Source organism: Hemicordylus capensis, chromosome 13, assembly GCF_027244095.1.
Source record: "Hemicordylus capensis ecotype Gifberg chromosome 13, rHemCap1.1.pri, whole genome shotgun sequence".
Lineage (NCBI taxonomy): Eukaryota > Metazoa > Chordata > Lepidosauria > Squamata > Cordylidae > Hemicordylus > Hemicordylus capensis.
In genome coordinates, this window is record NC_069669.1 from 14,854 (window position 1) to 32,210 (window position 17,357).

General features: G+C 50.8%; 1 protein-coding gene across 12 annotated transcripts; it reads right to left on the minus strand.

Moving 5' to 3' along the window:
- Positions 1 to 268: 268 nt before the first annotated feature.
- LOC128336604 (uncharacterized) lies at positions 269 to 17,332 on the minus strand. 12 transcript variants are annotated; one of them, XM_053276511.1, is made up of 8 exons: positions 16,317 to 17,332; positions 14,644 to 14,890; positions 10,140 to 10,257; positions 6,251 to 6,346; positions 5,482 to 5,573; positions 4,622 to 5,157; positions 3,017 to 3,118; positions 269 to 2,819 (listed from the first exon to the last, which is right to left on the minus strand). In XM_053276511.1, exons 1-6 carry the CDS (start codon positions 16,451 to 16,453, stop codon positions 4,816 to 4,818), a joined length of 1,032 nt encoding a protein of 343 aa, XP_053132486.1. In that variant the 5' UTR covers positions 16,454 to 17,332; the 3' UTR covers positions 269 to 2,819; positions 3,017 to 3,118; positions 4,622 to 4,815. The 12 variants fall into 12 exon arrangements, 8 of the variants coding, with proteins under 8 accessions (XP_053132486.1, XP_053132481.1, XP_053132482.1 ...); XM_053276506.1 differs by lacking the exon at positions 16,317 to 17,332 and adding an exon at positions 15,650 to 16,301; XM_053276507.1 differs by lacking the exon at positions 16,317 to 17,332 and adding an exon at positions 15,650 to 16,301 and having other exon boundaries at positions 6,251 to 6,356.
- Positions 17,333 to 17,357: the final 25 nt, after the last annotated feature.

The following is a 17,357-nucleotide window of genomic DNA, read 5'->3' on the forward strand; positions in this document are numbered from 1 at the left end:
TGAAATTCAACAACGGATTGTGAGGAGCTCCAAAAGGATCTCTCCACACTGGGTGAGCGGGTGACAAAGTGGCAAATGCACTTCAGTGTTGGCAAGTGTAAAGTGATACACATTGGGACAAAAAACCCCAAGGAGAAAGGACATGGTAGAACTGGAAAAGGTGCAGAAGAGGGCAACCATGATGACCAGGGGCCTAGAGCACCTTTCTTATGAGGCAAGGCTACAACACCTGGGGCTATTTAGTTTAGAAAAAAGACAACGGCGGAGAGACATGATAGAGGTCTATAAAATCAGGCATAGGGTGGAGAAAGAGGATGGAGAGAAATTCTTCTCCCTCTCACATCACACTAGAACCAGAGGTCATCCCAGGCAATTGGATAGGAACCACCTCTAGAACCAACAAACAAACACTTTTTCACACAACGCATCATCCACTTGTGGGATTCTCTGTCAAACAAAATGTCAGATATTGCTGTCCTTGGAGCAGCCCCCGTGGATTTACCACATGGATTTAAGGAAGAAGGCTCCCTTGTTTTGCATCTTGTCAGAATTGCTCTTCAACATCATAGGTTTGATCAGAAGTGTAGCAGCTACAACAAAAATTCTCCATACATTTAAAATACATTACAAAAGGAAGAACCCGGGTTCTACACAAAGGCTTTACAGAAATACTGAATGCACAGAACGCTCACATACAGAACAACAATTTAAAGGTAACAATAAATTAAACTGGCTATCAATAACGTGGAGCAAGAAAGCATCACAGTCCATGGCAAGCCGACCGCTCCTTCCACAGTGAATCTTTTCTTCAGACTTCATCTTTTTTCTTCCAGTTGCAGAAAGTTCTCCTTTTTCTTTGGAGGCTACAGGGGAGAGGTTACCAGCACTTCACCCTGACCATAGGACTTCAGCTCCTATGTCCCTACATCACTTATTGTAAGAGCAACTTTCAGCCTGTCAGCACAAGTCTCTTTTGAGAGGAAAATCATCCAGACAGAAGACTTTTAAATAGAGTCACCTTAACTGTATATCTAGCATCCTAATAAGGGAGTAAAAACATCTAAATAGGAGTTGATACATACCTCTTTGATATCAGCCACTTTTATACACTTTGGATTTCTTCAAATAACCTCCTAAGTAGGGATTTACCCACAATCCACATGGCCGTCTATGTAAATCAGTCTGCTAGGGGAAATTTTTCTGGTCTATAGATACATTGATTGATTGCTAGGGGAAAAGAAAATCAAAAGCATATCTAGACATAGGTTAATATATACCCCTCTGACAGTAGCCACTTTTATACATTTCCGATTTCTTGCAATATCCTCCTTGGCAGGGATTTATGCACCATCCACGTGGCACTGTATACAAGTCAACCTGCTGGGTAAAAAGAGAATATATAGGCATATTAACATTCTTTCATCATTTCAAATAATTCATGTTTCAAAATAAAACATTACCACAAATCTTTAACAAATGTGTTAAATGTTAGTTTCAAACATCACAATAATAGTTTTTTCAGATTCACTGAACAAATACTCACGCAAAGCAGCTAGGTCAGGAGATCTGCACCAAGAAAAAATTCCATTTTTCTCCAATCCAAGTTTAGAATCAGGGCTCAGAAAATCCACTAGTCTACCCATCTGTGTCAAGTGAAAAAGGATGCCTGACGGGTGAAAAAACCTGACGAGTAATGTACCAACAGAGTTCAATGAGAATGGCTGGTGAACAGAGCCAATGGTGGTTGTTTTTTTAACTCCTGTTTAGAATACTCAGTTTTTAGTTGTGAATGCTCTTTTTTCTTGTCTATTTTATCTTCTGTTTTATTGCATTTAGTAGTGAATTTTTTTTTTTGCATTTATTAGTGGAGTGTGTGCATTTAGTGGTGGGGTTTTTTCCCATTTAGTAGTGGGCTTTGCGGGGGGTTGTTGCATTTAGTAGTGTTTTTTTTTAATTTAGTAGTGTGGGAGCTTGCATTTAATAGTGGGTTTTGTTGTTGTTTTGCATTTAGTAGGGGGTGGTTGTTGTTTTCATTTAAGAGAGGGCAAGCAGCCCTGAATAGCATTTTGTTGAATATTTATTATTTCATTCATTCATTCATTCATTCATTCATTCATTGGCTCAGGCTGGTTTACATTAAAATAAAAAAACACAAAATAAAACAATTAAAATCAAGAAACATTTAAAACAGATTAAATCTAATTAAAATTAAGATTAAAACAAGATATCATTAAAAGCCAGGCTGAAGAGATGGTTGTTTAAGGCTCTTGAATAGACAGGATACAAACAATTTAAACAAATGTATTCTTATTTTTTAGGCATGAACCCTTGAAGCCAGCACATATTATTCCAGGCTAACTTACCTCACAGGGTCAAGGACAAAATCAACTCTCGCTTGAAGCCTCTATTTGCAGCAGCCAGCCACTCGTTTTGAGACCAATCTGAAAAAAAACCCTAAAAGGGTAATGCAGTTTTGCTTGGCGTGGCTTGTCTCTTGTCGCCTCCACTGGTCTGTTTTTGAAATCCTTCGGGAAAGAACAAGTTACATAATTTATTTGAAGTGTGAGCAAATCCACATGATGTTAGAGTATGAGGCATTTATGAAGGATGACACCTTAGATTTCCTGAGTAATACATTTTCAGAGTTTCATTTTTCTATTCTCCTGTGACAATCGGTATGTAATAAATAAGTATGCTCAGTATTTGTATACATCTTTATATTTTGTATATGTTCTTCAGTTCTCTGATGAAGCCTCATCACGAAAGAGATTGAGACAGCTTGTCTTGTCCTCGCTCCTTCAGCTCTTTCATGAAATCTGCTGGAATAGAACAAGTCAAGTCATTTATATGAAGTGTGAGCAAAGCTTGGTGAATATACTTTTCACAGTTTCATTTTTACATTCTCTTGTAACAATCAGTGTGAAATAAATATGTATGCTCAGTATTTACACATATTTATATTTTGAATAAAATTGAAGAACTATCATGAGCAAAACTGAATAACTATGTTGAATACTTCAATTCTCGGACAATGCGCCTCCTCGTCACAAGATTGATCCGGTCAGCTTGTCTTGTCCTCTGTGTCCTCCTCATTCCTTGTGCTCTTTCTTGAATCCCACTGGAAGAGAAAAAGGCATGTCATCCTATATAATAAAAGGCTAAGTGAGTGGCCGTGGCTTTGGAACGTTGGGGATCTGCGTCCCTGCCTCCCTGGGCTGTTCTGGGCCTGCGCAAAGCGCAGGCCCAGAAGAGCCCAAGGGACACAGGACCTCAGACACCAGTGTCCCACAGCCACGGGCGGCCATTAGCCGGTGTGTGGCGGCGGGGGAAAGTGGCCAAGGCGGCGGCAGAGCCGCCGCCTCGGCCATGAGCTGAGGCACGGCAAGAGGAGGCCGAGGCAACCAGAAGCGGCCGCCCTGAAAAAGGCGAGGGCAATGGCGACGGGGGAAGACCAAGACGGGGGACAGGGAAGCTGGGCGAGGTGGCGGCAAAGCCGCCAACGAGGCCCCCGCCCGCTCACAGCCGTCGCCCCCGCCTGCTCACCCGGCCTCCCAGCTGCCCAAAATGAAGCTGGGCGAGGTGGCGGCGAAGCCGCCAACGAGGCCCCCGCCCGCTCACAGCCGCCGCCGCCGCCTGCTCACCCGCCCTCCCAGCTGCCCAAAATCACCTTCCTCGCTCCCCCCCCAAAAAGATTAAGGGCCAAAATGGGCCATGAGAAGGTCGCCGCCCCCGCCTATCGCCCTCCCAGCTGCCGAAGACCACCTTACCCGCTCCAGCCCGAGGGAAAAGAGAGGAGCTCACGAGCAGAGCTCCTCTCTGTGCTAAGTCACTGCTCAAACTGCCGCTATGGACGCAAAGGACGCCTATTGCGTCCATTGCGACAGTATGGGCAGCAGCTTAACACAGAGAGTAGCTCTGTTCCCGAGTTCCTCTCTTATCCTTCGGGCTGGAGCGGGTAAGGTGGGCTCCGGCAGCTGGGTGCGCGGGAGGGCGATAGGCGGGGGCGGCCACCTTCTCATGGGCCATTTTGGCCGTTATTCATCCACCACCACCCCCCCAAAAAAAGTAAAAGCAAAATAAGGAAGAACAAAAACAGAGACAACAACAAAACAAAAAACAAAAAGAGAGGGGGGACAAGGGGGGAAAAAAGAGACAGAAAGAGAGAGAGAGAGACAGAAAAGACGGGATAGAAAGCTAGCGCCCGTTATCATAACGGGCTTGAAAATACTAGTTGATTATAAAGTGTGAGCAATACCACATTCTTCTGTTAGAATATGAGAAGTTCACTAAGGATGAAATCTTTGATTTCTTGGTAACTAGTTTCACAGCCGTTTCATCTCATCTTGCAAAAATCAATGCATAATGAATACCCGCTGACATCCTGGCCAAATTACCCAATGCAACCCCTACTGAAATTGAGTCATCCTTTAGAGTAACCATTGAGGGGTAACTACTGAGAAACCTAGTCTGCTTTGTCAGCCATAACAACACCTATTTGGTATAGATTCTTCAGTGCTCTGCTGAAGAGCCTCATCATAGCAGGCATTAGTCTAGTTCCTGTTCGATTGTCTCTTACACCACCCTGGGAGTTCTATTTTTGACGGGGGTGGGATCCCTTTACCTTGGTTCAGCCCGTCTTTGATCCTGCCTCCCACACAGGCCTCTTGGGAGGAAAAAACATTCCAAAATCCCCACTCCGGCATGGAGGTCATTGCAAATGTGTGCCAACTCTGTTTCTTCTTTCCAAACATGGCACAAAGGGCTGCTGAGCATGCAGCACACATGAAGTGTGTCCTGTTAAAGGCAGTCTCCATCTTAGAGGATATCCAGCTTGACAAGGCTGTTGGGAGAATAAAGACGCCTGAAGCTTGTAACATACATGAAGCGTGTTTCATTCCAGGCAGCCACAGAATGAGAGATCATGCTGCCTTCCACAGGTGGTGAGAGAACAAAGCAGCCTGAAGTTTCTACTGATGGACCCTGGATTGACAGAGCATTCAGGGCGGTGGGGAACACAGCCCTTGCTTTGGCTATCTTGTGCATCGTCATCGGCTCTTTTAATTCCTTTGTGGCTTGTGTGTCGCTGCCTCTTGGTTCTTCCATGAGACTCTTTTCCTCCTTCCTTGGCTTGTGTGTGGTTGCCACCTTTTGTGAAATCTGTTGGGAAAGAAACTAGGTATTTTATTTTGAAGTTTTGGCAATATTACATGCTTATCTTCTAATATGTAAAGATGGCCTAATGAGAACATATAAGAGTTCTGGAATAACATGCTTTAAACAGTTGTTTCAGTTTTATATTATCTTGTGACTATCAATGTGTTTTGTATATATATTCTCCAGTCCTGATGAAGAGCCTTATCTTAGAAGGTGCTGGTAGAGCTTGAGATTTTTTTCTGTTATATGGTCTCACATGTTGAGAATTCTTTTTTTCATATATGGTTTTCTCTTTAGCTTGGTCCAGTCAGTATCTTTGAGGCTTACCTGCCACGTTGGCCCCTTGGGAGGAGAAAATGCTCCAAGAGCTGCACTCCGGCCTGGAGGTCGTAGGGACACATGCGCCGACTCCGTTTCTTCTGGCCCGGTTTGCCACGCAGGGTTGTCGAGGGGATGCAATGGAAGAGGCATGAAGTCTCTCCCGTTCGAGGCAGCTAAATTCCTAGAGTGTATGCAGCCCAAGAAAAGCGTTGCGGAACTAAAGAAGCTTGAAGCTCCCAACACGCGTGAAACGTGTTCTCTTAATGGCAGAATACAACCTGTATATGGTATTGTGTCTCTTCTTGGCAATTCCCCCAAAGCTGCTTGAAGAGGCATGAAGCCTCTTCCATTCAAGGCAGCCACCATTTTAGAGATGCTGCCGTTTCGTGTTGTGATGTGTTTGTCGTGTTGTATGTGCTCCCAATGGAGCTGGACTAGGACCGGGGAGACCGGAGTTCAAATCCCCATTCAGCCATGAGACTTGCTGGGTGACTCTGGGCCAGTCACTTCTCTCTCAGCCTAACCTACTTCACAGGGTTGTTGTGAGAAAGAAACCTAAGTCTGTAGTACATCGCTCTGGGCTCCTTGGAGGAAGAGTGGGATATAAAATGGAAAAAATAAAATAATCCATAATATATATCGGAGGAACATTTGAGGTACCCTTTCTTCAGTCCTCTGAAGAAAGGTCTCATCCCAAAATGCAATGATACAGCTAGGGATTCTATTCTGGTCAATTTTCTCCTGTACAATTAGCATTCTCTTTTTGGAGCCTTACCTGCCACGTTGGCCTCTGGAGAGGAACAAATGCTCCAAGAGCAGCACTCCGGTCTGTGGGTCATAGGGACACATGCACCAACTCCGTTTCTTTTTGCTAAATTGTCCTCCAAGCGATGTTGTGGGGAGAGAACACACATGAAAAATTTTCAGTTAAAGATAGGTTCTAAATTTGAGATTATCCTTCCCTATAAAGTTGGCAGTTATAAAGCATCCTGGTGCTTCTATTATGCATACAAGCCAGCCCCCATTTTTGAGATTATGTTGACTCCCACAGCTGTTTTATTTAATCATTCTTTCATTAAGTGTCTATACCCCTCATCCAGATAGCTCTATGCCATTCACAAATATGAAAGATATAACTCATTAAAAAGAATTTGAGAGACTATAAAGAGAATCCTCTCTTCTCTTGAGAGAATTAAGAAGCCTGAAGCATGTTCCATACAAGCCTGCCTGAAAATTAGAGCTTATGCTGCCTCAGAAAAGTGTTCTGAGTATCTAGAAGCCTAAGCCTTTTAATGCGCAGGGAGGGTGTTCCATTCAAGCCAGCCACTCTCTTAGGAATTATGCTGCCATACACAGCTGTTGGGAGAATAAAGGAGCCTCAGGTCGCACCCAGTTTTCTCAGACTAAAAGGGCCAGTCTGTAGTTGCACAGCAGCCCCTGGCCTCAGGGAATTTCCTGCTACAGCCCCTGTGCCGTTGCGCTCAGAAGTCCTGCCCTACGCGGTCCATAGTTCTAGCATTTGTCTGCACAGAGCAAGAACGCGCTAAGAGTGGACAGGTTTTCACCGTGATGCAGAAGACTGTGGCGCCCCAGTGTTCTGAGGACGGGGAGAATCTGTGGCGTGTTGCCCTCTGCAGACAAATGCTACAAATGTGGGCAGTGAGGTGGCAGGGCTTTTGCACACGTCAGCACGGCTGCAGCATCCACAGAAGGGGTTTGAGTTCTTTTGGCAAGATGAAGCCAAAGCAGAGAGATGAACTCCCCACTCAGAAACTTCCTTTCCCCTCAGATTTATTTATTTATTTATTGCACAAGATGAAGCCAAAGCAGGGAGATGAACTCCCCACTCAGAAACTTCACTTCCCCTCAGAAACTGGTTTTTGGCAGGGGTCTTGAAGACCATAATCCCACCACTCTCCCACAAAGCATTCTTTTAAAAAGCCCTAGCCTGGCTGAGTAGCATGGCTTGAGTGGTTTCCTCCTCCTTTTTCTGAAGCAACAGAAATTTATTATCATTATTTTGGTGAAGCAAAAGCCAAGGCTGGGCATGGAGCCCTTCCTTGCTCTGTCCTGGAGAGAGCCTCCCCTCAGAGAATTTTTGCCTGTGAGCTAAAGGTGGGCACACAGCCCTTCCCCCAGAGGATTAGAAGCAAGCTTAGAGACAGCTTTTTCTCCATGCCTATTTATGAATTATTCTCAATAAATGCTAAGGCAAAAGCCACTGCTGGGCATAGAGCCCTTCCTTGCCCTGTCTGGGAGACAGCCTTCCCTCAGAGCATTTCTCTGCCCCTTAGAGGCTTGTGGTTGGCCTTCCTCAGCAGCCGAGTAGGGGCAATGTGGGGCGTGAAGCCCCCTAATTCCCTGAGGAGAACCTCTCCTCCCCGGCCCTGGCCCTCCTGCTGCAATGTGGGGCGTGAAGCCCCCTAGTTCCCTGAGGAGAACCTCTCCTTCTCGGCCCTGGCCCTCCTGCTGCAATGTGGGGCGTGAAGCCCCCTAGTTCCCTGAGGAGAACCTCTCCTTCTCGGCCCTGGCCCTCCTGCTGCAATGTGGGGCGTGAAGCCCCCTAGTTCCCTGAGGAGAACCTCTCCTTCTCGGCCCTGGCCCTCCTGCTGCAATGTGGGGCGTGAAGCCCCCTAGTTCCCTGAGGAGAACCTCTCCTTCTCGGCCCTGCTCTTCGTCCTCCTTTGCCGCCTCAGGTGTCTCAAATTATTTCTCCATCAAACGTGGCGCGCTCGAGGCGGAGCCCGCTGTCCAGCTGCTCGCCAATCAGTGATGCGCCTGTCACCCCGCCAACCAATCAGAGGAGTGGATTCGGCTCCCAGGGGCGCGCGGGGAGGAGCGCAGAAAGCCCGCCAGAATTCCCCCGCCGAGGCTTTGCGGCTCTGCGCCCTCTGCGCATGTCTGCAGCGCCGGCTGCGCATGCCCAGTGGCCCGCCCTGAAGCCTCCGTGCCGTTTTGGATAGCCTGGCAGCTTCCGAACTCCCCCCCACCCCACTGCAGATGGGAGCCCCCAGGAATGAAGGCACCAAGTGGGGGGCGGGTGCAAAGGGAAAGAGTGTGATTTTTTAAAAAAATGGTCTCTCCTTCTCTGTATCGTGCTTTGCACTCTGCTCCAGTTATTCTATAAAGGGCTGCACATTCTCCTGAGGCTTTTTTTGTTGTGGTTCTTTTTTTAAAGTCGAGCAATGGCAGGCACGTTCCTTCTGCCGAGTCAGGCCCTTGGTCCGCTTCGCTGCGTATTGTCTATACTCAGCTGGCAGCAGCATGTCGCAATCTGGGGGGGGGGGGCAAGGATCTTTGGCTGCTGCCAGCTCGGGCTGCCAGTCCTCTGGGACTGGCCTGGACCCCCTCGCGAGTGCGGGGCAGGGATCTTTAAGAGCAGAGGCAGCTGCCGTAGACGACCGAGTCAGCCCCTTGCTCCACCTAGCTCAGCGCCGTCTACCCAGACGGGCAGCAGCGGCTTCTCCAAGGCTGCCCTGCAGGCAGGAGTCTCTCCCAGCGCTGTCTTGGCGATGCTGCTGCCAGGGAGGGGACGTGGGACCCTCTGCAGGCAAGCAGGCAGGCAGGCGGGGGCTGCTCCCAGAGCGGGTTCCCCCTCCCCCGATTGAATCTCTTACCGCGGCGCGTGCGCGTGCCCCTGTATCCCTCAGCCTGCAAGGAGCCATTGGCTGTCTGGAGGGCCAGCTGGCTCCTGCGGCTCCCTCTGGCAGGCGGGCTCCTCTCCAGCCCTTCCCTCCTCCTCCTCCTCCTCCTCCTCCGCTGGCCAAAGCAGTCCCCGATCTCGGGGCTAAGAGACTTTGCACGGCTGAAGGGCGGCCCGAGCCTGGGAGAACTGCAAGGGGCCCCCGGTGTGTGTGTGTGTGTCCCCCATTCCGTGCAGCTTGGGAGGAAACAGGACCCGTTCCCAGGAGGAGGGTCCCCACGTGCAGCATGGATGCCTGGCCAGGTTTTGCCTAGTCTGGGCTGCAGGAGGAGGAGTCTCCTGGACTCTGGCTGCTGAGCATGCGCAGCAAGCGGCAGACGGAGGAGGCTTTTCCTGGGACGCTTTGGGGGCTTTGCAAAGGGCGACTCCACCCCACAACCGCCCCCAGCAGCTTTGCCCGCCCCTTGGGCCGCTCTGCTGCTGCTGCTAGTTGGTGCTCTCCTGGCAAGGAGTTCCGCCGGTCAAGCGCTCCCCCATCTCGTGAAGGTCCCACTTGGCTCTGCTCTTCATCAACAGCAGGGAGCGAAGCATGGAGGGTTTGGGACTGGGCAGCTGCCGGCCTCTCCCCCCCCCCCGCGCCGAAATGCAGAAACAAAACTTGCTGCCCTCTAAGGAGGTGCACCTTAAGGCTTCCTGCATGTGGAAAATGTGCATGTTTTGATTCTGTGACTTTTATTTATTTAACATTTATATACCAACCAAAACCTGTGTTTCTGGGCAGTGTACAGTAAAAACATTACAAATTAAACAAAACTGAAATGATTAAAACATTAAAATAATTTTAAGCCCAATATTGAAAGTATTAACAGTATAAATCTAATAAAGCAAATGTCTCCCGTGCCTTTTTGAAAGATGCCAGAGAGGGGAGGCTCTTCTTTCAACAGGGAGCTGCGCATCCCAAAGCCCCGGGGGGGGGGGGCAGCAGCAGAGAAGGCAGAGCCAGTGGCAACCCCAGACTCACCTCTCTCGATGGGCCTACTTTGGGCTGATCTAGGCGGGCGACGCTTACATTTCAGTATAGCTATACTCTCGGCTTCCATCTTCCAACACCAATTAGTGCTCATTGGTGACCTAGTGCTCTAAAAAGCATGCAATGTGCCAATTAAGGTGGTGATATTACTGCTTATATAGCGCATAGTGGTTTCTGTGATAAAAGGGGTGGGTGGGTATTAAGTTACCCCCAGCTAACTTCTCCATGAGGTACTGATGGAATTGGTCTCCTGAGAGCAAGAGGAGGAGGGTGCCAGGCACGCTGAGGAGCGAGCAGAGGTGAGAGAGTACTTGCAACTGGTGGCCACAGAGGTGGCCTGCAAGATTTCAGAGATGAACACAGGCCCAAAATAAGCTTTGGGGGTGTCTTTATCTGCTCACTTCAACATCTGATGCCTGGAATCAGTGCCCTGAGATGAAGATGAACCAGGCTTACTTGCCTGATGATTTCCCAAGTGAAATAGTTCTCAAGGGCCACCTGCCATTCGATCACTGCTCACCCCCCCCCGCTTCCCCAGTTTAGTTAGCAGATTCTTTTCCATGAGATTGCCATCCCCCACCCCACCGCACAGAAGTGAAGAAACATTAAGAAATTTGGCCCGAGTTCAAATCCCTATTCAGCCTCATGATACCAGCTGGGTGACTCTGGGCCAGTCACTTCTCTCTCAGCCTGACCTACTTCACAGGGTTGTTGTGAAAGAGAAACTTAAGTATGTAGTACACTGCTCTGGGCTCCTTGGAGGAAGAGTGGGATATAAATGCAATAATAATAATAATTAATAATAAAAATGGCACGGTGGATTGGTTTGCCCTATGTGTGGTTCAGTGTCTGGAAGATTTGGGAAATTTGCAGTATTACAGGCCCCGTCTCTGGATCGTTCATCCAGTGAGTGCTGTTCAAAGGGTTTTGGCATGGGGGTCATAGTTAGTTAATGGCTGTAGCCTACGGGGGCCATGCTATTATTTCATGTATATGCCGCCTGACTCCATAGGCTCTAAGGGGTTAGGGTAGGATCCTACAGGGGTCAAAGTGCAGTCCTCACTGCACCGGGTGGCCACAGAAGGGCACAGGGCATCCCAGTCCTCCTCCAAGGGCACTTCCAGCCAGTTCGGCAGGCCCAAGCAGCTCCATCATCCAGATCCATGCCTTCTGGGTCCATCGAGCGCCACTGGCCCTGCCCATCCCCAACACAGCATCCCTCCAGTGGCTGCTGCTGGTGTCTATCGTATGTTTCTTTTTTTAGATTGTGAGCCCTTTGGGGACAGGGAGCCACTTTATTCATATTTCTCTATGTAAAGCACTTTGGAAACTTTTGTTGAGATGTGGTGTACAAGTATCCGTACCAGCAGCAGATCCACACCTTGCTCTGCATCAGCTCCCCACGTGGAAGCCTGATTTTGCAAGCAGGTCTCCCTGGATTGAGGAAAGGGGTCAACGAGGCCTCAGCAGAGAGAAGCGCGCTCATGGCCACCTTTCCCCTCAGCAGGGAATTCACGCTGCTGGACCTCTGACACCCCGAAACCAACCTATCAATTTGACATTGGTCAGGAAACAACCACCAACCAAAGAAAATCTTTTCATATACAGCTCCAAATGCAAATTTAATTAATTCAAATGTAAACCTATTTACACTAGGAATTATTTATAGGGATGCACACCGTAGCTAAGAAAGTAGTAACAGAAAACACACACATATTGAGAGGCAGATTTTACCCCCGGCCCAAAATAAAATAACATCTTGTCTGCAAAAGGCAAAACCTCTGATCTGGCCCTCTTGTGTGGTGGAACCCCTTCTCAGCTCTTCCTAAAGGGAGGCCAAGGCAGATGCTTTGGGCAGAAAAGTAGGTAAGAGCCACCAATCCAAACCACCCCCGCCACCACCCCCGGGGTCTATTTCGGTGCATTCAGCTCAGTCTACACTACTAGCAGCAGCTGCTCTTCGGGGTCTCACTGACTAGCAGGGCCTCGGCCATGGGTCTTTCCCAGCCCTGCCTGGGAGATGCTGCCGGGGTGAGAACTGGGCCCTTCCGCATGCCAAGCTACAGCCCCATCCCTGGAAGGGTGGCCAAGGACACCCTGAGACACACCCCATTCACCACCGCCACCTGCTGGGAGACAGAGGCATGGCCACAGACCTCTTCCGAACGGCAAGAGGGACTGGGGCACAGTGCGGTGGCACAGATGCATTTCTCCCTTCTCGTCAAACCAGAGAGGTCTCTTCACTGGTGGGCTTCTCAGGTACGGCAAAGGCAACGAACACACTTAAACCTGTTGCATTACTTGCGACGTTTAAACTGATCCTGTCCTGGTTTGATGAAGGGCAGACATTCTTATCCACTGGAGAGGCCACAGATTCCTCTGCCAATACTGGCCCGAGACGCTGTGCCAACCACTTTGCAGCTGAGTGCTTAGGAGCCCAGAGGCCTCCATGTGCGGCTGCTGCTGCCGCTGCCTTTCCCAGTCACGTTTACATCCTTCGATGCAGCGCAAAGCCCTATTCTGTGTCCAGCAAGGCAGGGAACGATGCTGCAGAAATGCACCTGTGCCAGGCAACCCTGAATGCCTTTTCCACAGAGCTGCAGCACTTACCAAGTAGCGTTTTTGGGTTGGTTAGTCTCAACTGTACCACGGGGTTTTCTAGGATGGCCTGGAAGAGAGGGCTGGAAGGGTCAATGCCCTGGTCTACATCCTCTGGGGTGGGCTTCCGGTCTCCCAGCAGCCACTCACAGTACAGTCGACCAGAAAGAAATGGAACACGTCAAGAGGGCACATCCCTAGGAAAGGTCATGCTGCAAAGAAGATGGCACTGCCCCCACGAGGGACACTCACCACTGTGTTCTGCTGGTGGTTGTTCCCTCGGAGCGCATCCACCACCTCCCTCTCATCATATCCCATCTCCATCAAGGCAATGACCGCCTGAAACCAGAAGGGCAGACAGAGGCATGGGCCAGGCCGCGGGGCCAAGCACTTCCTCCCAGCACAGCCTCCAGGGCCTGCAACCCACAAGGATCAGCAGCAGCTGAGAAGGGCGGAATTAATCCCCTCAGGAAAGCAGCCCCTCATAAGAACAGCCCTGCTGGATCAGGCCCAAGGAGGCCCATCTAGTCCAGCATCCTCTTTCGCACAGGGGCCCACCAGACGCCGCTGGAAGCCACAGGCAGGAGGTGAGGGCGTGCCAGTCTGAAACTCAGCTCGTCTGAAACGCCTGCCCACTCCCTCATCTCCAGGGATCCACAGAGGGGTCGAGAAACTCATGGCAGACACAGTCTGGCCGGCACCAGCTCCCTAAGTGTGGATTGCCGATTGCAAGCAGGTTTACAAATGGATCGGACTGGGGGGAGGAGGAGAAACGGGACAGCTGCCCAGACTTTGCCCCCGCCCCAGCCAGTGTGAAGCCCTTCCCCAAGCCCGCTGAGCTGAGTGGCACAGCCATGCACACCCTATTTTCTGTCTGCCAAACCTCTTGTTACCATGTGTGGTCTGGCTCATAGCTCAGCTATCACTATTTATTTATTTATTTTTACATTTATATCCCGCTCTTCCTCCAAGGAGCCCGGAGCGGTGTACTACATACAGTGGTCCCTCTACTTACGAAATTAATCCATTCCGAATGCACATTTGTAAGTCGAAAAATTCGTAAGTCGAAAAGCGGTTTCCCATAGGAATGCATTGGGAACGGATTAATGCGTTCCGGAGCCTAGAAAAAGACCCAGACCCCCAGTAAGGCTTGCAAACTGCACAGGAACATTTCTTTTCAAGAATAAACAGGCAGTAAACAGGCAGGCAAGTCAAGGAAACCGCATGTAAAATTCGTAAGTCGAGGAAACCCCATCTAAAAATTTGTAAGTCGAGGAAACCCCATCTAAAAATTTGTAAGTCGAAAAAACCGCATCTAAAACCGGATCTAAAACTGCCGTTTGTAACTCGAAAAATACTTATGTCGAGTAGTTTGTAAGTCGAGGGACCACTGTACTTGACTTTCTCATCACAACAACCCGGTGAAGTAGGCTAGGCTGAGAGAGAAGTGACTGGCCCAGAGTCACCCAGCAAGTCTCATGGCTGAAGGGGGATTTGAACTCCGGTCTCCCCGGTCCTAGTCCAGCACTCTAACCACTACACCATGGGGGGGGGGCAACACGGTGGCTTCGGGAATGGCACAAACACACCTGCCATCCTTGTGCCAGTCAGGGTTGGGACCACACATCTCTGCCCCAGCCCAACATCAGCCCCCGGGCCGCCAATGCCGTAGGTACATCAAGCCCAGGTGGGGGGCCACTGCAGCCCAGCCCAGCCTGAGAGCCAGGAAGCAAGAGCCACAGGACTCCAGCAAGCCCCAGAGGCGGACTTACAAGTAGACAGAGAGCAAAGAGACCCACAGGACCAAGATCAAGAGGGGGCAACTGCCAGCTGCCTCTGTGGGACCTCAGGGGCAGCTGTACACACATCCCTCCTTCCACAAAGACACACAAGGTACCTGTGGATCAGCGCGGAACTCTCTTTTCCTGCGTATCTTCTTGAAGAGTTCTGTCAGCTCGTCCTTCAGCTCCTCTCTGCTGGCTTCCAGGCTGGCCCCAGCAACAGCCTTGGTGGTGGTGGTGGTGGAGGAGGAGGTTCCAGCTTCTGCAGAGTTTCCTAGCAGAAGCTGGCCGGGCAGGGGCGCATCCACGGTGCGGTTGTCTCTTTCCTCAATCAGCCACTCCATGGCCTGAGTCACAGACATGCTGCATGACAAAGTTCCAGCATAAATCCCTGATGCCAACCCCCAGGCGGGGGTGGGGGAAAGCATAGGGCACACACTGCAGCTCGGCCACAAGAAACGAGCAGGAAGCCTCCGTGGGAGGATGTGCCCCGCAGCCGGCACGGAGGGACTTCTGCAAGCACTCTGGTCCTCAACTGACCGTGATTGCTAGCATCATCTAGATCAGGGATTCTCAACGTTGGGTTCTCAGATGTTATTGGACTTCAGCTCCCACAGTCCCCAACCAAAGGCCTCTGGGGCTTGGGATTATGGGAGTTGAAGTTCAATAACATCTGGAGACCCAACATTGAGAATCCCTGATCTAGATCATCTGATCACCTGGAATCTTGATAATCTGGCATCATCTAGATTCCAGCACTAGCATCTAGTGCTCCTAACATCACCTAGCATCATTGCCAGATCCTCATCTGACTGTGCTTGCTAGCAGGGCAAGCGTGACAGACTCTGTGGGAGGATGTGTGCCCTGCAGCCGGCACGGAAGGACTTCTGCAGGGCCATCACAGCTGGCAGGGCCAGCACTCGGGTCCTCCTCCCTCCGCTACAGCGACAGCCCTGCTCTCAGGCAAGAAGAGCAGGGGTGGGCCTTGCCCAGGACCAGCCGGCAGAGTCAGCGTCTCCTCCTCGGGCCTCCTTCTCTCTAGGCAGGGGCTGGGACCCCCTCCACTGGGCCACGCCAGCTCTCTCAGCAGCACCCCAGAAGGCGGGGGGGGGGGCATCTAACCATGGATCTGATCTTCTCGAGAAGGCAGCAGATGCCCAGAATGCCAAGAGCAATTGCTCTGGCTCCAGCACAATGGATGCAAAGCAGCCGGCTCTCTCCTCTGTCACTGACTGGAGAGGGAGGAGGAAAGGGAGAAAGGAAGACAGGGGGAGGAGGACAAGATGAAGGTGGGAGAGGAGGAGAAGGGGGAGAAGGGGGAGAGGGGGAAGAGGGGAGGAGGAAAGGGGGAGAGGGGGAAGAGGGGAGGAGGAGAAGGGGAGGGGAGGGGAGGGAGAGGGGAGGGGAGGGGAAGAGGGGGAGAGAGGCCGGGCCCAGCTCTGCCCGCATCCATTCATTCAAGGGAGCTGCTCCTCCTCCTCCTCCCCACCACCACTGAAAGCAGCTCCGTGGAGGCAGCGCAGGCTCAGCAAGCACAGCGGGAGGAGGGGCCGCCCCCAACCTTGGGGGGCTGCAGGAGCTGCTGCTGCCGCCGCCGCGGGGCTCGAGTGACCTCCCCCAGAGCGAGGGACGGGGCGGGGGGGGAGCCCTCCTGGTCTTTTTCGGGGCCCCCAGAACTGCCCGGCACGCAGAGCGGAGACAGCGGCCGGACCGGCCTGGGCGGCCCCCTAGAAACGGGGGAAGGAAGGGGCCAGAGGCCAGGCCAGGGACTCTCGGTCGCCATGGTTACCTGTGGCACAGGAAGCCGTGAACACCGAACTGGAAACACAGACGCACAACTTCCGGTTCCTCGCTCGGAAGCGGAACTGGAGAGCGGCTTGCGTGGCTGCGTCCCCCCAGCGGAAGTGATGCAAAGGAAGTGCGCATGTAGAGCTTACGGTCTCTGGCGGAAGTGATAAATAGGAAGCGGAAGTGTAGAAGGGCTTGCCTGCCGCCTCTGGCTCAAGTTTAGGCACAGCATTAACTTTCCAAATGCAATTCCTTAGGGAGCAGCGATAGCTCCCTTAGCACCCCACGGAGGACATGAAGCCAGGGTTGCTGGCTCCCAGGCAGCTACCAACTGCAAGCACCAATCCAGTATATCTTCACAAGCCTATTCCTACCTACAATTCCTATCAATTTGGCTGGCACTCAAGGAGAAAAACACACATCTCAGAGGAGCAGGGAGGGTCTAGAGCACTGGAGTAACTGGCCAGGTGGTGCCCGATCTCGCAATGACCCTTTTCGGTCCTACTTTGCTCACAGTGGCTTTAAGAAACATCCACTCCACGAAGTTGTTGACACTAAAAAAGACAGCAACAGTGTACAGAAATTGAAAATAAGGGGGAAGGAAAATAAACGGACTCCTTAGTACAGCCACTCCTGGCACCATTGCTGGAGACTGCATATGGCGAAAGGGAAGTGGAAGCAGCATTGATGTGGCTCTCTGGAAACACATGCAAGTTTATAGTCCTCTGGGGACATCTCTCATAGTCTACTCTCATAGACTCATTCATACTTTAGGCCCTGGGATGCGTGTGCTTCCGCTCCACGTGTGGAGGCCAGGCCTGCAAGCAGAGCCAAGGAAGCTTTCAAAAAGTATTTTGGAGTTCAGCAAGGAGGGCCAGCCAGTCTTCTGCTAAGGGAGCAAGAAGGCAAAGCAGGATCTTTACCACAGTGCAGACTGGATGGCCAAGTATCAAGAAATCAAGACTTCACCTTACATATGCAAATAGTTTCAGTAGTAATACAGAAGAGCTGTGAGAGCAGAGATTTCTCATACCAACCAGTG